Source organism: Bufo bufo, chromosome 5, assembly GCF_905171765.1.
Source record: "Bufo bufo chromosome 5, aBufBuf1.1, whole genome shotgun sequence".
NCBI lineage: Eukaryota > Metazoa > Chordata > Amphibia > Anura > Bufonidae > Bufo > Bufo bufo.
Genome location: NC_053393.1, coordinates 557,862,833 through 557,888,682, shown reverse-complemented (window position 1 = coordinate 557,888,682; position 25,850 = coordinate 557,862,833). Strand labels below are relative to the sequence as shown.

Below are 25,850 nucleotides of genomic sequence, written 5' to 3'. Positions count from 1 at the left end.
TGTTCCCCCCTCCATAGTAGTAATGCCCTTTGTGCCCCCTCCATAGTAGTAATGCCCTCTCCATAGTAGTAATGCCCTTTGTGCCCCCATCATAGTAGTAATGCCCTTTGTAATAAAAAGCTCACATACCTCTCTTCCCTTCAGGCACAGATCGCTTTGCAGCACGGTGTGGGCGTGGGCGGAGATTATGCAGAATTCTAGGCTGCAGGCCCCACCCACACAGGCCGGCAGCGTGATCTGTGTCTGCAGGCTGAATGGTGGAGCGGAGAGAAGTCTTCCTTCTTCATCATTCTGTGCGATGCTGGCCTGAGGGAGGGGAGGAGCGCGGGGAGATGAGCGGTGAGTGACAGGACCCAGCTCCCTGCGCTCCAGCAATGAGCTCTTCTGTCTGTATTGATGGAAGCGCTCATTGCTTCTGGCACCCCCCAGAGAGTTGACACCCGGGGCGGACCCCCCCCCCCCCTTAGTACGCCACCGTATTAAACCAAGCAGAGTGGACTGCTTTTTGACAGAACAACAAACTTAGTCTTCGGTTCTTGCAATCAGTCAGCTGTAAAAAGGTGCAGACATTCTTCTGCTCAGTATGAAGAGAAGAAAGAAACAAAAATGGTGTCAGGACTCGTTAAACTGTGGATCGTTTCAAAGAAGGCAAAGGGTGGCTCTGGCTTCTCCACTTGAGATAAATATCTGTGCTCATCAAAAATAGTCCACTGCCCCTTCACCTTTCCCCTTTTTCCGGAAAATGTACCTTATGCAACTCCTGGTGCTCAGAAGCAGTGTGTGCCCGGTTTGGGCAGTCATGTGGGCCCCAAGCAGCAGATGGGAAAGATGACTCAGCGGCAGGACTTGCAGTGGTAGAGCAGATCACACAGCAGCAGGTAGTGGATGTTTTCTGCTGACACAGCTACAATGGCCGCCACCAAGGCTCCTACACCTGACCGCCCTCCGAACAGTGCAGCAACCGGGGCTTCATTCAGCTCCCAGGTAAAACAGCTAGTAGCCACACAGAAGAGCGGTGCAGATTGCAGAGAGAAGCAAAGAGTCGGCGTTCCCAGAGTGGAGGAAAGGTGCCATCTCCTCTATAGTCCCCAATCCACCAGCTAAGTCCTTCTACTCATTCAGCTGGTACCAGAGGAAAGGGTTAGCTGAATTAGGAGAGCACTGGACCTATAGGCATCTCAGCGCTGTACGGCTACTAACGGCTCCTGGGTCCAGAAAGTAATTGAGACTGAGGTTTTGGGTGGGCGGTAGGCCGTACATTGGCAGATGGTTAATACAACCCAGTTTAAATATGAATTGGGTCCTCTAGGCCCGGGGAAGTTTTCTGGCATGCGAAAGAGTCCCGAAATAGAGCTCTGGCCAATGGATGAGAAAGGAATGACTTGTACAGGCAGGAGATCTCCTCTAACGTCTGGCAGTTAGCTGTGGGCCTTGTGGTTGGAATAACCAGTGCAGGTGCAATGGTGCCTCCGTTCCTAAAAAGAAAGACAGAGTTCAGTGGATGGGTAATGTAAGAGGAAGCACCCATACCATGTCAGTCACCAGTGAGAATGTGGGTGGCTGTAGTGGAGGTAGCAGCAGCACTGTCAGCACCAGCCGTCCGGCCTGTAGTAACAGGTCACAGCTCTCATCATCTCAGTCACAGCAGTCCATGTTCCATACTGTACTGCTGCTGCCGCTACTACTACCCCTACACAGCTGTGCATCTCCAGTCTTGTCCGTCAGGTTCCATACTGTGCTGCTGCCACTTCTACTCCCCCCACATGTCCTCTCTTGTCCATCGTGTTCCAAACTATTGCTGCTGCTTCCACTCTACACAACCAGACATCTACTGCCTTGTCCAGTAAAGAGATATCAGTCGGACTTGGTTCCTCAGTAGGCCTCCATTAGGGCTTCAGAGTGGCTGCTCAGGCTGCTGTGTCAGCAAAGGCATTACCCCCTGCCTCGGGAGTTTGTACCTTGATGATCACTACCCTAATAGACTCTACAGTTTTAATGGGTTTATCTGCTGATTCCACAAAGTCTCTGCTATTCCAGATAGGACTATAGTCTTCTGCCACCCCAAAGACCTACCTGCAGTGTGTGTATGTATTAGCTGTCAGAACTTGAGCCATTGTACATGTTGCAGTGAATGCCTGTAGCTATGCTTTCTATGCTAAGCAGGAGGGTAGGGTAGTGACTGCCTACCCAGTCCATGGTGTGTGACAGTTCGTCTGGCAAGCTTCCCTTTTCAGGGGTGAAAGGTAGGGGGAATAGTCAGGCTTTTAAGCACAAGGAGGACTCAGGAGGCAGAAGTGCATTTTAACTGGTGTCCTGCCAGTTTTATTTCATCAAGTAGCATAAAACATAAATCATAAACACAAGACCTAGCCTTGTCCAGGCTCTAACTAAACAGTAGGTCCCTCTCTAGGACGTGGCTGAGCTAACCGAGGTCCACCTAAAATGGACACACAGTCTGAACAGCAACCTGTCATATTTGTGTTTCCTTGCTCTGGACCTTCAGGGTCCTTGCTCAGGAAGTTGTGAGCAAGTGTGCTGCCATCCAGGTTCTCTAGCAACTCGCCAGGTGCAGCTCATCACGGCCCAGGCTTAGGTTTTTAACCTTTTCCTACATAGCTTTCCTTAGCATATGTTAGGAACTCAATTATTGTGTCTGGATGTTGGAAGCTTTTTTCCATGGAGCCCGGTTAATCCCTCTTGTCCATGTATTGTAGTCAGGTAAAGCCGAGGCTGGAGCTGAAAGTCTGTCCTGTTCTGTCCGTGTCAGTAGACCTTGTTGGCCCTGTGAGGTCAGAGCATTGTACAGAACCTGCAGCTAGAGGCACTGGGGGTCCATTCCCAGCAGTTGCAAGAAAAAGTATGTGAACCCTTTGGAATTATATGGCTTTCTGCACAAATTGGTCATAAAATGTGATCTGATCTTCATCTGAGTCACAACAATAGACAATCACAGTCTGCTTAAACTAATAACACACGAAGAATTAAATGTTACCATGTTTTTATTGAACACACCATGTAAACATTCACAGTGCAGGTGGAAAAAGTATGTGAACCCTTGGATTTAATAACTGGTTGAACCTCCTTTGGCAGCAATAACTTCAACCAAACGTTTCCTGTAGTTGCAGATCAGACGAGCACAACGGTCAGGAGTAATTCTTGACCATTCCTCTTTACAGAACTGTTTCAGTTCAGCAATATTCTTGGGATGTCTGGTGTGAATCGCTTTCTTGAGGTCATGCCACAGCATCTCAATCGGGTTGAGGTCAGGACTCTGACTGGGCCACTCCAGAAGGCGGATTTTCTTCTGTTTAAGCCATTCTGTTGTTGATTTACTTCTATGCTTTGGGTCATTGTCCTGTTACAACACCCATCTTCTGTTGAGCTTCAGCTGGTGGACAGATGGCCTTAAGTTCTCCTGCAAAATGTCTTGATAAACTTGGGAATTCATTTTTCCTTCGATAGCAATCCGTCCTGGCCCTGACGCAGCAAAGCAGCCCCAAACCATGATGCTTCCACCACCATACTTCAAGAATGACGTCTGACTCCGTTATACCCGGGGTCAGGAAGTCGCAGTGGGTGGCTGCGCGCTCTATGTCTAGAGATCGCGCTGCTTCTTAATGATAGCTTTCTGTGTTTGCCTTGCAATCCTTTTTGTCCCACTCAGGGATCCGTAGCTTCTTCTCAGCTGCTTCTTGTCCGTCACTCCCAAACTCCTTATATTCCCCTCTCACACTTCTCTGGTTGCCAGATATAGAGCTTCCTGCCGTGACTTCTATACTGACCCTCTGGAGCTGTGATTCCTGGTTGTTGTTCCAGAGCGTTACCCTCTGGATCCCTGTTGGGCTTTTGTTGTCCGCTGTTGTCGCCCACCTGGGATTATATGTTTTGTCAGTATTGTCTGTCCTCTCCTTGGTGTTTCCCTTTAGTGTCAGTGGTGAGGACTAGTGTCCTCACCTCCCTATTCACTACTTAGTGCTCATCTTAGGGAAAGCCAGGGTTTAGGCACGTGATCGGCGTACGGGTGAGAAACCCGTCTAAGGACGTCAGGTGCCAGCCTCAAGGGTCACCACCTTTCCCTCTCCCTTGGACAGGGCCTTCCCTTTTCCCTCCCTTTGCGTCACGTATGCGATCGGCACGCCGGTCGTGATACACACATAGTGTTGTGAGATTCTTCCAAACAACTCAACTTTGGTTTCATCTGTCCACAGAATATTTTGCCAGTACTGCTGTGGAACATCCAGGTGCTCTTGTGCAAACTGTAAGCGTGCAGCAATGTTTTTTTGGACAGCAGTGGCTTCCTCTGTGGTATCCTCCCATGAAATCCATTCTTGTTTAATGTTTTACGTATCGTAGATTCGCTAACAGGGATGTTAGCATATGCCAGAGACTTTTGTAAGTCTTTAGCTGACACTCTAGTATTCTTCTTCACCTCATTGAGCAGTCTGCACTGTGCTCTTGCAGTCATCTTTACAGGACGGCCACTCCTAGGGAGAGTAGCAGCAGTGCTGAACTTTCTCCATTTATAGACAATTTGTCTTACTGTGGACTGATGAACAGCAAGGCTTTTGGAGATACTTTTATAACCCTTTCCAGCTTTATGCAAGTCAACAATTCTTAATCGTAGGTCTTCTGAGAGCTCTTTTGTGCGAGGCATCATTCACATCAGGCAATGCTTCTTGTGAAAAGCAAACCCAGAACTGGTGTGTGTTTTTTATAGGGCAGGGCAGCTGTAACCAACACCTCCAATCTCATCTCATTGATTGGACTCCAGTTGACTGACACCTCACTCCAATTAGCTCTTGGAGATGTCATTAGTCTAGGGGTTCACATACTTTTTCCACCTGCACTGTGAATGTTTACATGGTGTGTTCACTAAAAAACATGGTAACATTTAACTCTTTGTGTGTTATTAGTTTAAGCAGACTGTGATTGTCTATTGTTGTGACTTAGATGAAGATCAGATCACATTTTATGACCAATTTGTGCAGAAATCCATATCATTCCAAAGGGTTCACAAACTTTTTCTTGCAACTGTATATAACACTATATAAACTGACTCGGCTCTCTGCTGCACTGTACCATATTTTTCGCCCTATAAGACGCACCTAGGTTTTAGAGGAGAACAATAAGAAAAATATATTTTTCATTACACCTCAGGTCAGACCAGCAATCAGACCCCAATGTTAATCAGACCTCAGATCAGACCCCCCAACCTTTAGCCATCTACCAGCCCTCCATGTCAGCCCCCAGCGCAAATAAAAAAATACCTCTCCTGCTCTTAGATGCCACCGCTCCTCACTATCGCGATCCTCTTCTTCCTGCTGTCGGCTGTGTATCGTGGCGCACAGTGTGAGGTCACAGAGCGCCCTGCACAGCCGATAGCCGAGGACCAGTAAGCGGTGAGTACAGGTCCTTCCTGGTCCTCCGGTACTAATGAAGCGCATCTATAATGGAAGCGTTTCATTAGTACCGCGTTAAAGACGTCCCTGATTGCCGCAGCCCAGCAAACCATCTTCCAGGTCCCGGGCCGCAGCCCGGCGGTTGGGGACCGTTGGGCTAGTGCATCCCAGCAGCAGGAGAAAGAAGTGAGCGGGAGGTCGGCCTGTGCTCTCTGCCTGCGCAGTTCGCCCTCGGACTCCAGCCCCCAGAACCACCTGCAAGTTGTGAGCGAGAAAACGACTAATTACCTGGGGGGAGGAGATGGGGCAGCAATTCTGCCTTCCACAGCAGCAGCCACCAGAGCTTATTTGGGTGGGAGACATACTAAGAACTCCCCCCCCCCCATGAACTCTGCTTGCTGCTGCTGCTGCTGCTGCATATATAGAGGGCAGTGTGCACAGGAACCATCAGAAGTAGAGAGGAGCGGATTTCATATTTTGAAATTTGTTTATACTTCGTTTGGTGGTGAAAGATGTAATGACTTATGGATTCCGTTACCACGTTACCCTTAGAGGCATTCCGTTAGTCATTCCGTCATAATAGAAGTCTATGATCCGTCCCGTTATGCAGGGGAGTCCTCCCCCCTGATCCCGAGTCCTCCCCCCTGACCCCAAGTCCTCCCCCTGACCCCGAGTCCTCCCCCCTGACCCCAAGTCCTCCCCCCTGACCCCGAGTCCTCCCCCCTGACCCCCAAGTCCTCCCCCCTGACCCCGAGTCCTCCCCCCTGCCCCCGAGTCCTCCCCCCTGACCCCGAGTCCTCCCCTGCATAACAGAAATGGGACGGATCCGTTTTGCAATCCATAGACTTCTATTATGACGGAAGGCAATCCGTTATGCATTCCGTCATAGAATTGTGTTACAATCCGTGGTAACAGAATCCATAACGCAATTCTGCTTTTACCAGTAAACGAAGTGTGAACGGATTTCATAAGCGGAAATTTGCTCATCTCTAATCAGAAGCAAAAAATAATAAAAAACACTGTGTGTATATATATTACTGAAATTGTACTTTATATTTGTGCGGGAAGAGAGGGCCCAGTACTAAGTTTAGCTCTGGGGCCCCATGAATTCTCTGTGGGCCCCTGCAAGTCCTGTACCTTTTTAGTACATTAAATCACCTCGTTAATGGTTTTGCCCTGTGCCCTGAACGAGCCCAGTAACCTCCATTATAAGTGTATGAGTGCGGCCTGTACCACTGGGAGCCTGACTGCGGGGGGGGGGGGTTCTGTACCACTGGGAGCCTGACTGCGGGGGGGGGGGGGGGGGGGGTTTCTAGGAGCCCCTAATTAATCGGGGAATTGATTTAAATGTCATAGATGGAGGCGGCGTGTGATCGAGGCGCAATCTGAGGCCGGTGTGCAGAGGCGCGAAAGAGCGAGGGCGCGGAACAGATCGACCCTGACAGCGACACTGCACCATGTGACCAGCTCCTCCTGTATCACACAACTGAGGCTTAGATACACCGCTCAGCAGGCAGTATCACACAGGATAGGATTAGATACACAGCTCAGCAGACAGTATCACACGGGATAGGATTAGATACACAGCTCAGCAGACAGTATCACACGGGATAGGATTAGATACACAGCTCAGCAGACAGTATCACACAGGACAGGATTAGATACACAGCTCAGCAGACAGTATCACACAGGATAGGATTAGATACACAGCTCAGCAGACAGTATCACACGGGATAGGATTAGATACACAGCTCAGCAGACAGTATCACACAGGACAGGATTAGATACACAGCTCAGCAGACAGTATCACACAGGATAGGATTAGATACACAGCTCAGCAGACTGTATCACACAGGATAGGATTAGATACACAGCTCAGCAGATAGTATCACACAGGATAGGATTAGATACACAGCTCAGCAGACAGTATCACACAGGATAGGATTAGATACACAGCTCAGCAGACAGTATCACACAGGATAGGATTAGATACACAGCTCAGCAGACAGTATCACACAGGATAGGATTAGATACACAGCTCAGCAGGCTGTATCACATAGGATTAGATACACAGCTCAGCAGACAGTATCACACAGGATAGGATTAGATACACAGCTCAGCAGACAGTATCACACAACTGAGGATTAGATACACAGCTCAGCAGACAGTATCACACAGGACAGGATTAGATACACAGCTCAGCAGGCAGTATCACACAGGATAGGATTAGATACACAGCTCAGCAGACAGTATCACACAAGAGAAGCTGTGATTCAGGCTCAGCAGGCTGTATCTCACATGAGAGGCTTAGATACGGCTGTGCTGGCCGCTCCCAGTGTTTGGGGCTCTGGAGATGGTGAGGGAAGCGCCTGTGGCCCTCAGTGATGTGAGGAGAGGAGCAGGAGCCATGTCTGGGTGTACTAACATGGCCGCCGGAGGTGTAGGGGGCGGGGCTAGTGCTGACTGACCAGTGTGCCAGGCGCGGCCAGCCCTGTGACGTCACACCGCAAAGCATGCTGGGAGAGGAAAACTCCAGGAACCTGAGGGAAAGAGGAAGTTCTGCTGGAAACGTCCTGTAAAGAGGCTCTGATGTCCGGACAGCGGGAGGGAGAGCCCCGGCATGAGGAGGAGCAGGTACCGGGGAGCCGGGGGCCGCAGTCAGTAGTGCAGTGTGTGATGTCTGTCACAGCTGGTGCTTCAGTAGTGCAGTGTATTATGTCTGTCACAGCTGGTGCTTCAGTAGTGCAGTGCATTGTGGCAGTTGATGCTTCAGTAGTGCAGTGTATTGTTGCAGTTGATGCTTCAGTAGTGCAGTGTATTGTGGCAGTTGATGCTTCAGTAGTGCAGTGTATTGTGGCAGTTGACGCTTCAGTAGTGCAGTGTATTGTGGCAGTTGACGCTTCAGTAGTGCAGTGTATTGTGGCAGTTGACGCTTCAGTAGTGCAGTGTATTGTGGCAGTTGATGCTTCAGTAGTGCAGTGTATTGTGGCAGTTGATGCTTCAGTAGTGCAGTGTATTGTGGCAGTTGACGCTTCAGTAGTGCAGTGTATTGTGGCAGTTGACGCTTCAGTAGTGCAGTGTATTGTCGCAGTTGATGCTTCAGTAGTGCAGTGTATTGTAGCAGTTGACGCTTCAGTAGTGCAGTGTATTGTGGCAGTTGACGCTTCAGTAGTGCAGTGTATTTTGGCAGTTGACGCTTCAGTAGTGCAGTGTATTGTGGCAGTTGATGCTTCAGTAGTGCAGTGTATTGTGGCAGTTGATGCTTCAGTAGTGCAGTGTATTGTGACAGTCTATGCTTCAGTAGTGCAGTGTATTGTGACAGTCTATGCTTCAGTAGTGCAGTGTATTGTGGCAGTTGACGCTTCAGTAGTGCAGTGTATTGTGGCAGTTGATGCTTCAGTAGTGCAGTGTATTGTGGCAGTTGACGCTTCAGTAGTGCAGTGTATTGTGGCAGTTGACGCTTCAGTAGTGCAGTGTATTGTGGCAGTTGACGCTTCAGTAGTGCAGTGTATTGTGGCAGTTGATGCTTCAGTAGTGCAGTGTATTGTGGCAGTTGACGCTTCAGTAGTGCAGTGTATTGTTGCAGTTGATGCTTCAGAAGTGCAGTGTATTGTTGCAGTTGACGCTTCAGTAGTGCAGTGTATTGTGGCAGTTGACGCTTCAGTAGTGCAGTGTATTGTGGCAGTTGACGCTTCAGTAGTGCAGTGTATTGTGGCAGTCGACGCTTCAGTAGTGCAGTGTATTGTTGCAGTTGACGCTTCAGTAGTGCAGTGTATTGTGGCAGTTGACGCTTTAGTAGTGCAGTGTATTGTGGCAGTTGACGCTTCAGTAGTGCAGTGTATTGTGGCAGTTGACGCTTCAGTAGTGCAGTGTATTGTGGCAGTTGATGCTTCAGTAGTGCAGTGTATTGTGGCAGTTGACGCTTCAGTAGTGCAGTGTATTGTGGCAGTTGATGCTTCAGTAGTGCAGTGTATTGTGGCAGTCGATGCTTCAGTAGTGCAGTGTATTGTGGCAGTTGACGCTTCAGTAGTGCAGTGTATTGTTGCAGTTGACGCTTCAGTAGTGCAGTGTATTGTGGCAGTTGACGCTTCAGTAGTGCAGTGTATTGTGGCAGCTGACGCTTCAGTAGTGCAGTGTATTGTGGCAGTTGATGCTTCAGTAGTGCAGTGTATTGTGACAGTTGATGCTTCAGTAGTGCAGTGTATTGTGACAGTTGACGCTTCAGTAGTGCAGTGTATTGTGGCAGTTGACGCTTCAGTAGTGCAGTGTATTGTGGCAGTTGACGCTTCAGTAGTGCAGTGTATTGTGGCAGTTGATGCTTCAGTAGTGCAGTGTATTGTGGCAGTTGACGCTTCAGTAGTGCAGTGTATTGTTGCAGTTGATGCTTCAGAAGTGCAGTGTATTGTTGCAGTTGACGCTTCAGTAGTGCAGTGTATTGTGGCAGTTGATGCTTCAGTAGTGCAGTGTTTTCTGTCAGTCACAGGCCGCACTGACATCCTGCGCATGCGCTGCTCTCCTGACGTCTGATTGATATCGAAACCGAATCAAAAATTTGGTATCGCAACAACTCTACTTCTGACTCCTCTGTATTTAATATGTGACTGTATTTTCTACATTCCTTGAAGGAAAGAAAGGCCACGTACGTGTCATTACCACAGAAGTACTGGCCAGGAAGCCGCTGCCTTCTCCTTTGTGCTGATCTTCTGCTGGAGATCGGGCAGTGGGGGGATCCAGGACGGGGCAGTGGGGGGATCCAGGACGGGGCAGTGGGGGGATCCAGGACGGGGCAGTGGGGGGGATCCAGGACGGGGCAGTGGGGGGGATCCAGGACGGGGCAGTGGGGGGGATCCAGGACGGGGCAGTGGGGGGGATCCAGGACGGGGCAGTGGGGGGGATCCAGGACGGGGCAGTGGGGGGGATCCAGGACGGGGCAGTGGGGGGGATCCAGGACGGGGCAGTGGGGGGGATCCAGGACGGGGCAGTGGGGGGGATCCAGGACGGGGCAGTGGGGGGATCCAGGACGGGGCAGTGGGGGGATCCAGGACGGGGCAGTGGGGGGATCCAGGACGGGGCAGTGGGGGGGATCCAGGACGGGGCAGGGGGGGGGATCCAGGACGGGGCAGTGGGGGGGATCCAGGACGGGGCAGTGGGGGGGATCCAGGACGGGGCAGTGGGGGGGATCCAGGACGGGGCAGTGGGGGGGGATCCAGGACGGGGCAGTGGGGGGGATCCAGGACGGGGCAGTGGGGGGGATCCAGGACGGGGCAGGGGGGGGATCCAGGACGGGGCAGTGGGGGGATCCAGGACGGGGCAGTGGGGGGATCCAGGACGGGGCAGTGGGGGGATCCAGGACGGGGGGCATTTATTGTAAAACCTGATTTCCCAGTAGAATCTCAGTCATGTGTAAAGGTTCAGCTACAATCTGAGGTCACAGGTTTTATGGCTTCAGCTGAAGGACAGCAGTTTTTCCGATGGTTTCCAGCTTCAGTCTTGAGCTCTTGACCGTCCATTCCCGTCACTAGTGTCTCTCGTCCTGCAGAAAACACATTTACTCATCAGTTATCAGTGAGCGGCGAGGTTACCCATGGACGTTCCCTGTAACAGCGGAACACACCGGAAAGTAGAAGTATTGCCGCTCCTTATCTGTGCGTTGCCTGCCATATAGTGAAGCAGATGAAAAGCTTTTTCACGGTCACTTAACGTGTTCGTTTTGCGGTAACGTGACGCACTGCGTGCATTGGCCTTTATTCTTACAGTAGAGAAGCACTTTACTTTTCGCCCTATAAGATGCACTTTTTCCCCCCAAAAGTGTGGGGGGGATTAGCAGTGCATCTTATGGGGCGAATGCTGCGACCGTCCGGTGAATAGTCTGAGAGGGAGAAGGGGCTGGGGGCCGGCATCTGTAATGGCAGCGGGGCTCGGTGCAGTCACTGTATTCTACTACCCCGGGACCCGCTCACTGTAGTATACAGTAATCATATCTAACTTGTGGGTATTGTCAAAGTATTCCAATCATCCTAAATCTAGCGCTGTACGACTTACTACCAACGTATTGGCATCAGGAGGCCGGGCGGGCGCTCGTAGCGTAGCTCACTACGTCACGCGCCTGCGCCGCCTGCTTTATGAATGAAGCGGGCACCGGGCCCCGCTGCCATTACAGAAACAGATGCCGGCCCCCATTCACTACACAGGGACACTGTTATGGGGGGGATCTGTGGATGACACATAAGATAAGATGTTATATATGTGCCACCCACAGATGCCCCCATAACAGTGCCACCCACAGACCACCATTAGTTCAAAACCCACCAAAAGCACACCTTTTGGTTCAAAATATTTTTTTTCTTTTTTTCCTCCTCAAAAACCTAGGTGCGTCTTATAGGGCGAAAAATACGGTAATTAATCATAACTTTTTGTGAATTGGGACATTTAAACTTGTTTTTATTATTTTTTTTATTCCAATTTAAATCTAGTAGGAGTCGGTTCATTTTTTGCCGCCCCCGACTCCAGGTACCCAAAATTGCCTCCGACTCCTCGACTCCGACTCCACAGCCCTGGGTATCGCCACTGCGGCCAGTGTCAGGGTGCACCATACTTTACACTGCTGTCACCTCAAACATGGAGGAACTGCCCTGACGAGATCTTCCAGTCCTCAGTCCAGACAATAGAGAGAAGACCTCATCTCCTCTGATTTCTCCCAAATGTCCCTCATCATCTCCGGTCATTATAAGCATTTCTATGGGATTTCATGCGGATTCTACATTGACTCCTCTTCTTCCATTCAGGTTCCTGTGATATAGGATTGTCCGATGACATCATCAGTACCAGATAATGGATGCAGACGGGGACAAGATGGCGGAGAGGATATTAGATCTTACCCTAGAGATACTCTTCCTGCTTACTGGAGAGGTGAGAGGTTCTGATGATGTCACATTACATCATTATCTATGGTAATTACAGGGGATGTGACTGGAGAGGTGAGAGGTTCTGATGATGTCACATTACACCATTATCTATGGTAATTACAGGTGATGTGACTGGAGAGGGGAGAGGTTCTGATGATGTCACATTACACCATTATCTATGGTAATTACAGGGGATGTGACTGGAGAGGGCAGAGGTTCTGATGATGTCACATTACACCATTATCTATGGTAATTACAGGGGATGTGACTGGAGAGGTGAGAGGTTCTGATGATGTCACATTACATCGTTATCTATGGTAATTACAGGGGATGTGACTGGAGAGGTGAGGGGTTCTGATGATGTCACATTACACCATTATCTATGGTAATTACTGGTGATGTGACTGGAGAGGTGAGAGGTTCTGATGATGTCACATTACATCATTATCTATGGTAATTACGGGGGATGTGACTGGAGAGGTGAGAGGTTCTGATGATGTCACATTACACCATTATCTATGGTAATTACAGGTGATGTGACTGGAGAGGTGAGAGGTTCTGATGATGTCACATTACACCATTATCTATGGTAATTACAGGGGATGTGACTGGAGAGGTGAGAGGTTCTGATGATGTCACATTACACCATTATCTATGGTAATTACAGGGGATGTGACTGGAGAGGTGAGAGGTTCTGATGTCACATTACATCATTATCTATGGTGATTACAGGTGATGTGACTGAAGAGGTGAGAGGTTCTGATGTCACATTACATCATTATCTATGGTAATTACAGGGGATGTGACTGGAGAGGTGAGAGGTTCTGATGATGTCACATTACACCATTATCTATGGTAATTACAGGTGGACATGGCTGTAGAAGTGATGGACTCTGGAATGTACATGGTGACATTTATTATTACGTCTTCCATGAACAGGATTACTCCACGGTGAAGAAGACGTCTGGTAATCTGATACATGAGAAGAACAATGAGAAGATCCTAGAAGTCGCCCACAAGTTGATGGAGCTGCTGACTGGAGAGGTGACACCGCCGGGAATGCTGGGACATTATACAGTCACAGCACTGGAGGGGTCTGGGTGATGACTGTGTCATTGTGTTGTCAGGTTCCTCTAAGGTGTCAGGATGTCGCTGTCTATTTCTCCATGGAGGAGTGGGAATATTTAGAAGGACACAAGGGTCTGTACAAGGAGGTGAAGATGGAGGAGGACCAGCCCCTCACATCTCCAGGTAACGGACAGGACTACATACAAATGTCCTGGAATTCTCTGTCTGTAAAGTCTGAGTCCAGTCTCTGTGTCTCCTGCAGAGAGATCCAGCCAGAGGACAACACCAGAGAGATGTCCGCGTCCTCTCCTTCCACAAGACGGTCAGGTAATGAAGATGTCTCCTCCTCTGTAGGAGGACGCCTTGTTTTATCCAGTACTATTCTAGGTTTATACTGGTTTATACTGGTGTAATCAGCTGGAGATGGCGAGATTACAGCCGACCACAGACGCTCCATGTTCTCTGCTTCTTCCTACAAGTCTCTGACTATGGAGACCACAGGTGGGAATAAGGAACCAATAGGTTTATGTCTCCGAGAGGAACGAGTCCGGACGCGTCTGGTAGAAGCCGATCTCCACAGAAACCACCTGCAGCAGGTCCGGCCAGTGCTGAGGATGCATGTGTACAAGATTATTGTCTGTGAGCCGCCATCTAAAATCTAGGTCCAGCCTCTGGGAGACCTGCAGCCATTAGGCTCAGACGAAGACTGTTGTCGGGTCATTTGTGGTTGTCATGATAATTAAAGGATTAAAGGGGGGGGGGGCTTAGGAAGAGCTGGCTGCAGTGCACTCCTGGGAGATGCAGGTGCTTAAGTGTTGTATGCACTACTCCAGATAACTTTTTCCAGGACGTTCTCCATGACAGCACCATATGTAGGTTGTCCTTCTGATCTTCTGTAGGGACTAGAACACAGAGAAGTCAATAGGCCGCTCCAGCCTCCAGTGCTCTTCCTGTCTCTACAGAGGACAGGTGCAGAGAGGATTCCTGAGTGGAATTTTCCTGTTCTATCAAATTGTAGGATCTTTGCTAGGGTTGTATGGGGGTTTCTTCCCTCTCCTTCCATGGTAGGGGTTCCCTAGCCCATCCCAGACCCTTTCTAGACTTTCTCAAATCGGCTGCTGTATGGGATGGCCATGTCCTGCTGAAGGGACCCTTCCCATCAGGTTTGATGTCGTGGGATGTTGCTTCCCTATTTGAGCTCTGGCTTTGTCATCAGAAGATCTGGCAGGCAGCGTGGAGCATCTGAAGGCTTGAGTCCCCAGGTTCAGGACTCGCATCCGTCCAAGAGACTCTCCTGGAGGAAAAGGGGAGGAGCTTTATGAGAACATGAGTGGTAAGAGCCCATCTGTATATACACTCATTGACCAAAAATCCTGCACCAAGAAGGAGATGTTGGGATGAAACTTTCCCAGTGTGACTGTAATGATGAGAAATGTAAGGGGTCCCAATATTACAGAAATGGAGACATTTATTGGTGAAAATTGTCCAATTCCAAGGAGGTTTTAGGACCCTGTTGGGCTGCCTCTAGCCTGGATCCAAGATGAGATACGGCCTCTAGCCCGGATACAAGATGAGATACGGCCTCTAGCCCGGATACAAGATGAGATACGGCCTCTAGCCCGGATACAAGATGAGATACGGCCTCTAGCCCGGATACAAGATGGATGATATACGGTTGGGCAAGGAGACATACATGTTTGGTATGGTATCCTAGGGTACATTTGCCCACAGATGTTACAGATGCTCCTGTAGATCCTGCACACTCATAGGTTGCTGAAGCTCGCATTTCAGCTGTTCCCATAAATGCTTTATAGGTAATAAAACAGGAGGAGACCTTCCTGGAGAAGCCTCGCTGTGCGCAGGTGAGCATATCCAGCTGAAAAGTGCTGAGAAGAATACATGTGGCAGCAGGATGTCCTGCACATATCGCTGAGCTGTTAGTGTCCCTCGGACCACTACTAGGGGTCACCGACTGTCATATGCGATGGCTCCCACCATCATCACACCAGCAGTTAGGGCAGTATGTCGCTCCATAGCAAAGGATTGAAGCGCTCACCAGGAGACCTCCATACTGGAACCCAAAGAGGGCCTAGAATTGTCACTAAAGACGATACGGTTCCAGTCTGTAGTAGTCCAGGTTTCCCAATCAGGACATCCCTGCAAACGAAGATTACAGTAGCTGACTGTCAATGGCAAATCACATAATGGGTGCCATGATGTCAGATTTCCTTCTGCTGAATGTCTGGAAAAGGTCTGGGCAGAGACGAGGGTGTAATTAAGGGGCCACCTGTGTCTAGGTGGTGGACAACAAAACGATGGGAGCTGCTCATTCTTGTCGGTAGATCACACGATCCTCTCTACTGGTAGTCTGTCAGGGCTGTCCGGAGCTTGGTAACACTACCTGCACTAACATAACCACTGCGCCCAACATTTCCTAAAGGTCAGAACAGCCTAGATCAGTGGTGGCGAACCTTTGGCACGGGTGCCAGAGGCGGCACTCGGAGCCCTCTGCCCAATGACTTTTCAGAAACCTGGTAGTAGAGATCCTGGCCTTCCTCAGAGAAAGAGATATCATTATACACTCACCTAAAGAATTATTAGGAACACCATACTAATACGGTGTTGGACCCCCTTTTGCCTTCAGAACTGCCTTAATTCTACGTGGCATTGATTCAACAAGGTGCTGATAGCATTCTTTAGAAATGTTGGCCCATATTGATAGGATAGCATCTTGCAGTTGATGGAGATTTGAGGGATGCACATCCAGGGCACGAAGCTCCCGTTCCACCACATCCCAAAGATGCTCTATTGGGTTGAGATCTGGTGACTGGGGGGGCCATTTTAGTACAGTGAACTCATTTTTCATGTTCAAGAAACCAATTTGAAATGATTCGAGCTTTGTGACATGGTGCATTATCCTGCTGGAAGTAGCCATCAACGTTGCTCTTCTATCAGCTTTAATCAGTCGGCCCATTCTCCTCTGACCTCTAGCATCCACAAGGCATTTTTGCCCACAGGACGGCCGCATACTGGATGTTTTTCCCTTGTCACACCATTCTTTGTAAACCCTAGAAATGGTTGTGCGTGAAAATCCCAGTAACTGAGCAGATTGTGAAATACTCAGACCGGCCCGTCTGGCACCAACAACCATGCCACGCTCAAAATTGCTTAAATCACCTTTCTTTCCCATTCTGACATTCAGTTTGGAGTTCAGGAGATTGTCTTGACCAGGACCACCCCCCTAAATGCATTGAAGCAACTGCCATGTGATTGGTTGACTAGATAATTGCATTAATGAGAAATAGAACAGGTGTTCCTAATAATTCTTTAGGTGAGTGTAGTTCCATAGTTTGGACAATTTGCTCTTGATGGCAGAATCCAGATTTTCTCTCCAGACACCAGGGAGATTTTTCTTGACAAACACTCATTTCTGCCGATTCTCAAACATGAGATGATACAGGGGTTTATTATCAGTCTTCTGGAGAAAGAGCCACTGCTTATTAAAGGAAGCTATGAACATCTTGGGGTTAATGACCTTCTGCATCTTCCCAGTTCTTTGGAGCCAGTTTCATGTCTGTTCTCTCCAGAAATTGATTCTTACTACATCAACCAAACAATTCTTCCCAGAGTGAGAAGACGGGCTTTACTTTTGTGGACTTTCACAGAAAACCTGTAATGAGAGATTCTTTGGAATGTAAGTCCCTATGGATACCAGCAAAAAGGGATGAGGTGCTCAGGAATAGAATATGAGCCTAGCATGCTCATTTCCTCCTTTTCCTTTTATTCCGGCCGTCCTCAAGAATATATGGTTAAAAGCAACCAGTGTCATTCAAATTACTTAATTCTGTCCAAAGCACAGCTGGTTCCCGATCCTGAAGTATTTATTTCTGGAAGACCCAGAACCTCTTTATCTAAGATAAAATATTGTTCTTCTCCAGGGCCCTCTTCTGTATCGAAAGGTCCAGATGCAGAAATCCTGAAATCTTGAATCCTGAGAGGGAAATCCTCAAAATTCAGGGATTGTCAAACAGAGTAATATCTACCTTACAGCAGAGACCCAAGAAAGTTTCCTCACCAGTTTACAGGGAGATTTGAAAGAGATTTTGCTCCTGGTACGAATCTGAATGTTCGGTCCCATTTCAGGCTACTTTTACATTAGCGGCAGGCTGTTCAGGCGGGTGCACAGCCTGTCTGATAGTCAGGACTTTGATTAGGGTTGCTCTCGGAGGTGTCCTGCTCTTTCCCTAGTTTCCAGGCTTTATTCCCTCACCCCTTTCCCTCCTATGCTCGGTGTGGTGTCCCCACTCCCCCCCCCCTTCCCCACAAACACTGAAGTGTGACAGGATATAATGATGGCATTAGACCCAGGAGCCTAAAGGTACAGATCTGGACCTTCCCCTTGCAGACTATAGATGGATCAAAATGTTCATTAAGGCTACATCCTGGATCAGACCGACCCTAAAACAGTCCATTCCTCTTTGGGACCTAACTTCAGGGGTCTCTGCGATACTCTTGAGGAGTTTGGTTTGACATTCTTGTCCCTTAAAACTGTTTTCCCAGATGCCATTACCTTGGCCCGTAGGGTCAGGAAATTACAGCCCCTTTGCATCCGTGAGTCTTATCTCAAAGATTTCAATAAGATCATCCTAAAAGTTTATCTGGCCTTTCTCCCTAAAATTGCCTCAGCTTTTCACCTTAACCAAGAGATGTTTTTTCCATCTTTTCAATGCATCCCTTCACAACGGTGATTCCACATCTTAGATGTCAAAAGATCAATAGGAAATATTTTGATGCCCATGAGATCCTGGAGATAAGATCCAAATCTGTTCATACAGTTCTCAGGAAGGAACAAGGAGAAGAAGGTCTCAGAGACCACCTTTTGGCGAGGTTCGCAAAGAGTTCCTGCTCCAGATGGAATTAAAGCCAATCACACCAGGGCCTTTTTACTTCCATGGGCAGAGAGAGAAGAGGCATCTACTGATCAGATCTGCAGAGCAGCGCCTCGGGCAAGCTTTATTACAGACTGGACATCTAATACAATCAGGAGTTAGCCCTTGAGAGATTTGACCCAGACTCCCTTCTCCCCCAACCACATGCTTATCTGGTATCGCTCCATGTGGTGTCATTGGTAATGAGTAAATACATATTTTGTTGCATCCATCCTGGTGTAGTATTTCAGAAAACACTGGAGGGAGATGGTGAGAGGGGCCTTGTAACCTCTCTGTGTTCCTGTCCCTGCAGAAGACTAGAAGGGCAATCTCCATGTGGTGCTGTCATGTCGGACTCCAGAGAAACCAGTCACTGGTAGAATTCCTACTTCTTAATTTGTGGGATAATCCCTTTTAAAGAGGTTATCCAGCCCAATTATTTTACAGACCCCTTCAGAGTGGCTGGATTCATACTTGCCTGATCCCTGCTGGTGGGTTCCAGCTCCATCGATACATGGGCACCTCTGCAGATCCCGGGTCTCTGTCTGAGAATCAACATCCAGTTGACAGGGCAGGGGAGCACCTGCCCCCCAACTATCTCCGGCACCCCCCCCCCCCTGTCAACAGTGTGTTGATTTCCACAGACACAGCACCTGCAGAGTCGACAGTGGAGCAATGAAGCCAGAACATAGAGGCAGGGACCAAGTAAGTATGAACTCCACCGGGGGTCCGCCTCTCTGAAGGGGTCTATTACACAAGTTTAAAGTTGGATAACTCTTTTTTTAATGATCTTTTGTTGGCATCTAAAACATTCCACTCAACTTGTCCGACTGTCCTGTAATTCACAATATTTGTTTCACACATTTTGAATCAGGATGAAGATCTGAACAATATTAATGGTACAGAGACAGATGTGAGGGGCGATGAGGAATACAAGGAGGAGATTCCTACAGAGACAGATGTGAGGGGCGATGAGGAATACAAGGAGGAGATCCCTACAGAGACAGATGTGTGGAGTGATGAGGAATACAAGGAGGAGATTCCTACAGAGACAGATGTGAGGGGCGATGAGAAATACGAGGAGGAGATCCCTACAGAGACAGATGTGAGGGGCGATGAGGAATACAAGGAGGAGATCCCTACAGAGACAGATGTGAGGGGCGATGAGGAATACAAGGAGGAGATCTCTACAGAGACAGATGTGAGGGGCGATGAGGGATACAAGGAGGAGATTCCTACAGAGACAGATGTGAGGGGCGATGAGGAATACAAGGAGGAGATCCCTACAGAGACAGATGTGAGGGGCGATGAGGAATACAAGGAGGAGATCCCTACAGATAAAAGCCCAGGTGAGTAGTAACCACTAAATGAAGCAAAGACGAGTCTGTAACTACACTGCTCAAAAAAATAAAGGGAACACTTAAACAACACAATGTAACTCCAAGTCAATCACACTTCTGTGAAATCAAACTGTCCACTTAGGAAGCAACACTGAGTGACAATCAATTTCACATGCTGTTGTGCAAATGGGATAGACAACAGGTGGAAATTATAGGCAATTAGCAAGACACCCCCAATAAAGGAGTGGTTCTGCAGGTGGTGACCACAGACCATTTCTCAGTTCCTATGCTTCCTGGCTGATGTTTTGGTCACTTTTGTATGCTGGCGGTGCTTTCACTCTAGTGGTAGCATGAGACGGAGTCTACAACCCACACAAGTGGCTCAGGTAGTGCAGCTTATCCAGGATGGCACATCAATTCGAGCTGTGGCAAGGTTTGCTGTGTCTGTCAGCGTAGTGTCCAGAGCATGGAGGTGCTACCAGGAGACAGGCCAGTACATCAGGAGACATGGAGGAGGCCGCAGGAGGGCAACAACCCAGCAGCAGGACCGCTACCTCCGCCTTTGTGCAAGGAGGAACAGGAGGAGCACTGCCAGAGCCCTGCAAAATGACCTCCAGCAGGCCACAATTGTGCATGTGTCTGCTCAAACGGTCAGAAACAGACTCCATGAGGGCGATATGAGGGCCCGACGTCCACAGGTGGGGCTTGTGCTTACAGCCCAACACCGTGCAGGACGTTTGGCATTTGCCAGAGAACACCAAGATTGGCAAATTCGCCACTGGCGCCCTGTGCTCTTTACAGATGAAAGCAGGTTCACACTGAGCACATGTGACAGACGTGACAGAGTCTTGAGACGCCGTGGAGAACGTTCTGCTGCCTGCAACATCCCCCAGCATGACCGGTTTGGCATTGGGTCAGTAATGGTGTGGGGTGGCATTTCTTTGGAGGGCCGCACAGCCCTCCATGTGCTCGCCAGAGGTAGCCTGACTGCCATTAGGTACCGAGATGAGATCCTCAGACCCCTTGTGAGACCATATGCTGGTGCGGTTGGCCCTGGGTTCCCCCTAATGCAAGACAATGCTAGACCTCATGTGGCTGGAGTGTGTCAGCAGTTCCTGCAAGACGAAGGCATTGATGCTATGGACTGGCCCGCCCGTTCCCCAGACCTGAATCCAATTGAGCACATCTGGGACATCATGTCTCGCTCTATCCACCAACGTCACTTTGCACCACAGACTGTCCAGGAGTTGGCAGATGCTTTAGTCCAGGTCTGGGAGGAGATCCCTCAGGAGACCGTCCGCCACCTCATCATGAGCATGCACAGGCGTTGTAGGGAGGTCATACAGGCACGTGGAGGCCACACACACTACTGAGCCTCATTTTGACTTGTTTTAAGGACATTACATCAAAGTTGGATCAGCCTGTAGTGTGTTTTTCCACTTTAATTTTGAGTGTGACTCCAAATCCAGACCTCCATGGGTTGAAAAATTAGATTTCCATTTTTTATTTTTGTGTGATTTTGTTGTCAGCACATTCAACTATGTAAAGAACAAAGTATTTCAGAAGAATATTTAATTAATTCAGATCTAGGATGTGTTATTTTTGTGTTCCCTTTATTTTTTTGAGCAGTGTATATTGACCCTGAATTGGACTTCCCCTATAGCAGTCGCCTTCCCCAGGTCCGAACAGTGTCCTCCAGTACTCAGATAACCCCAGGACTTACAGTAGGGCCAAACTGTGTAATACAAAGCACATATCACAGCACAAGCAGGTAAGAAGAAAGTCAGGAGATAGGAACTCATCAGTAGATGACTGGACCAGGATGAGGATGGTAATCAGACAATGGAACAGACGGATGATGGGGGTTATATGGTGAACGGATGACTGAACAGACAATATGTGGCACTGACTGGATCTTTCCCTAGATTTGTCCTTACATGCTGACCCTAATACCAGACATCACTGACCCTTAAGACATTCCTATGAAAAATCCTAATCTCTAAGAGTCCATTCACACGTCCGTATGAATGTATCTGCACCCGTTCCGCAATTCTGCGGAACGGGTGCAGACCCATTCATTCTTTATGTGGACAGAATGAATGCCGAGAGCACACTATGTGCTCTCCGCAGCTGCATTTCCGTAGCGTGGCTCCGAACTTCCGGTCCGCAGCTGCGGACAAGAAAAGGACATGTTCTATGGGAGTGCAGGCCGGGTGTATTGCGGATGTGTGAATTGCCCCTAAAACAGACAACAGGAGGACACGAAGACCCAACCCAAACTGAGCAGAGCTGAACTAGAATCAAGGCAGGACAGACTGAAACATGGAACATCCCCTCCCCCCAACCACACACACAGAGTACAAGAATCAGAGGTAAAGACTGGACAAACTATAAGAACAAAACTACACCGATGAAGAATACTAGGAGAGATACTAGAAAATAAAAGGATTACTGGATTTGAAAGCACAGCGCTTACACTATAACCAGAAGCCTCCTGCAGAAACTAGGAATATTTACAGCGAGGCTAACCAGTCAGGAGCTCCTCTCCAAACAAGGTGAGCTACAGAAGAGAGGTCGGCTGAGCAAGAGATCAGCTACTGTATAATACATAGCAACTGCCCCAAACATACTAGTAGACAGGAGAAGATGAAACCATAGGAGTGTTCCCGCTGATCCTAGCCCATTACACCAAGGTGGTAACGACTCCCTCAGGTCTGCGCTGTGACTCTCCAGGACTTGCTCAGTAATATCAGGGGGACAGGTCTCTTCCATGAATCTCCTGGACGTGTCCTGGTGTCCCTCTGTGCAGCATTTCACAGGCCTCCTGTCACATACACTCTGGACTGCACTGGATTCTGGTGTCCAAATTACGAATGTACAAGGTGTCAACACGTGTCGCCCATACAGGCCCCGGGTTCCTTCTGGTTTCATCTGAAAAATTGTGAGATTTGGGCTGCCATACCTCTAATAGGGGGTAGGTTTCCTGGCCCTCCTGACACCTCTGTTGCATACAATGACTTATTGTTATAATGCTAGAGTCAGTTATTCAATTTTTCAGTTGGCTATGGTTGATTTCTGACATATAACCCTAATTGGTCCCACATCGCAGCACCAGTATTGGTTATGGACTTGGCCCCTTCTCATTCCTTCTGCTGTAACATTGCCATCAATTGTTGTATGCTGTTCATGGACGGGGGCAGCGTCTCCTCCTCCTTCTGACGCCGGGCAAAGAATCTTTTTCGCAGTATTCTGTTTGATCACGGATGCCCAACTTGCGGCCCTCCAACTGTTGCAAAACTACAACTCCCAGCATGCCTGGACAGCCTACAGCTATTAGGGCATGCTGGGAGTTGTAGCCTTGCAACAGCTGGAAGGCCGCAGATTGAGCATCCCTGTGTTAGATAATTGATTTCCAGGATGTGATTGCCTGACTCTTGCCTGTTGTAACAGCTCTGTTCTTCTTGCCTGACCCTTCTATGTACTTTGGGTCATTCTGCTTTTAGGTGTGGGGTCATGTTGAGGAACGGTTGAGACGTATGCATATATATCCATGCATGCCTGCAAACACGTGCGGGCATGTATGGTATATATGTGCATACATTAGACATAGCATCATGGGACGATGTGCCCAGCATCTGCGCACGTCTGCCCATGATGATCCCCAGGGGCTCATGCTGGCCCCTGTGGGAAATATGTGTCCCCTGGGTGCCGTCCCCTTGATAATGTAGGGGCTTGTGCCCCCTGATAATGTAGGGGCTTGTGATGTGCCCCTTATTATCTGTGCCCCCTTATATATATGAATGTGGCCCCTTATATAATCCCCCTTAGAATGTATGATTAATGTATACATGTGTATGGATGGGCCCCAAGCATCAATACACATGTATATTATATATATCCCCCCCCCTCCTACAACTGAAACCAGGTGCATCGGTGTGAATGTGCCCCAAGCATTCGCACCGATGCAATCTGGCTAATTGCATCAGAATGACCGGACAAGGGTCCGGTCATCCTGATGGATACAAAGAGCTCAGATTCAACAGAATCTGAGCCCTTTGTTGTAATTATCCCCAGCGCCTCTGGAGATAATTACACATGATAGAAGAAGGGGAGAAGCCTCTCCTCCTTCTATTATGTGCATTCCGACAGTGCGATTACTATCGCACTGTCCGGAATGCTAGGTGCAGCAGGCGGGAGATCAAAGGCTTCTCCCGCCTGTCTGCAGCGCGTCCCCGATGTGCTGGCCGGCGCAGTGACGTCATATCACTGCGCCGGCCCACGCGGATGATGGGGGCGCGCACGCGCCCCCTGGTGGCGCGGGAGTGCGGGCCGCTGGGGGATAAATACCCGGCGGCCCCGGCACTCAAGTAGTCTTCATCTGGGCCCCCACCTGGAAGAGGAGCGCATCCTGCGCTCCGGGAGTCAGGGCCTCCCACGTGGCAGCTGACCGGACCCCCCCCCCTTTATCTAGGAGAGCGCGATCGGCGCTCAAGGCCGCAGTTAGGTTCGGGACCCCCCCCCCACCTAAGAAGAGGAGCGCGTCCTGCGCTCCGGGAGGAGTGAGGGATCGGGGCCCCACCTGGAGAGCGCATCGGCGCTCCGGACAACATATCACTGCGCCGGCCCACGCGGATGATGGGGGCGCGCACGCGCCCCCTGGTGGCGCGGGAGTGCGGGCCGCTGGGGGATAAATACCCGGCGGCCCCGGCACTCAAGTAGTCTTCATCTGGGCCCCCACCTGGAAGAGGAGCGCATCCTGCGCTCCGGGAGTCAGGGCCTCCCACGTGGCAGCTGACCGGACCCCCCCCCTTCATCTAGGAGAGCGCGATCGGCGCTCAAGGCCGCAGTTAGGTTCGGGACCCCCCCCCCCACCTAAGAAGAGGAGCGCGTCCTGCGCTCCGGGAGGAGTGAGGGATCGGGGCCCCACCTGGAGAGCGCATCGGCGCTCCGGACAACACGAGGAAATGTGTAGTGTAGTTTAGGATTTGTAGTGCTGTATTGTTAGTATTGCGTGCGTAGTGTATTGTTAGTAATAAATACTGTTACTTGTAACTATCTATGTAACGTGTAGTTATTGGCGATAGTTAGTTAGTAAGGCGCATGCAGCTAGCATAGTGATCAGTGTAAAGCATAGCGAAAATATTGTGTTGTTATATAAAGGCATAAATAGGCGGAGTTATCAATAGACGGCTCCTCCTATTTATGAATATTAATTATCGATATTTGCATAAATATTGGTGATTAATATTCCCCCTTTACAGGTCACATGACACAATTGGAGAGCACCCTCTAGCCTCTCTTGTCAGTTATGAATTTTGATAGCTGCCTTCAATAATTTTTAAAAATAATTTTAAAAATGTTTTGTTTTGTAGATGACTGTACTGGGCGCTTGGAGAAGCATCTCATATCTACATATTATAATGCAGATGATCCACGTGTCATATCAGATACATATGAAGAGCGTGCCATTATCCCAGATGTACCCTCAGACCTTCACAGCAAAAATCTATCATCTCATCCTTTAAAACAAGTCCAATCTTCTACTTCATCACATACTCTTACTCAGAATGAAACTCGCAGAAGATGTTGTGGAACCCAAAGAGCTCAGAGAAAGCTGTATTCATGCTCAGAATGTGGCAAATGTTTTACTTGGAAATCAGGCCTTCTTCAACATCAAAGACATCACACAGGAGAGAAGCCATTTTTATGTTCAGAATGTGGAAAATGTTTTACGAATAAAGCACATCTTGAAACCCATCAGCGAATTCACACAGGAGAGAAGCCGTTTTCATGTTCAGAATGTAGGAAATCTTTTACTGATAAATCAAGTCTTGAGAGCCATCATAGAATTCACACAGGAGAGAAGCCGTTTTCGTGTTCAGAATGTGCGAAATCCTTTACTAGAAAGTCAGTTCTTCTACATCAAAGAAGTCACATAGCAGAGAAGCCGTATTCATGTTCAGAATGTGGAAAATCTTTTACTCGGAAACCACATCTTCAGAGACACCAGAGAATTCACACAGGGGACAAGCCGTATTCATGTTCAGAATGTAGAAAATCTTTTACTGAGAAATCAAGTCTTGAGAGACATCAGAGAATTCACACAGGAGAGAAGCAGTTTTCGTGTTCAGAATGTGCGAAATCCTTTACTAGAAAGTCAGTTCTTCTTCTACATCAAAGAAGTCACATAGCAGAGAAGCCGTATTCATG

General features: G+C 48.9%; 1 protein-coding gene across 1 annotated transcript in view; it reads left to right on the top strand.

The window, feature by feature from the left end:
* LOC121000842 (gastrula zinc finger protein XlCGF66.1-like) overlaps positions 1–25,419 on the top strand; it is a 57,054-nt gene extending 31,635 nt beyond the window's left edge. The window contains exon 6 of the mRNA XM_040431556.1: positions 25,013–25,419. Within this exon, the coding sequence (XP_040287490.1) occupies positions 25,013–25,165 (153 nt within the window). The 3' untranslated portion in view covers positions 25,166–25,419. The remainder of the gene's footprint in view (positions 1–25,012) is intronic.
* Positions 25,420–25,850: the final 431 nt, after the last annotated feature.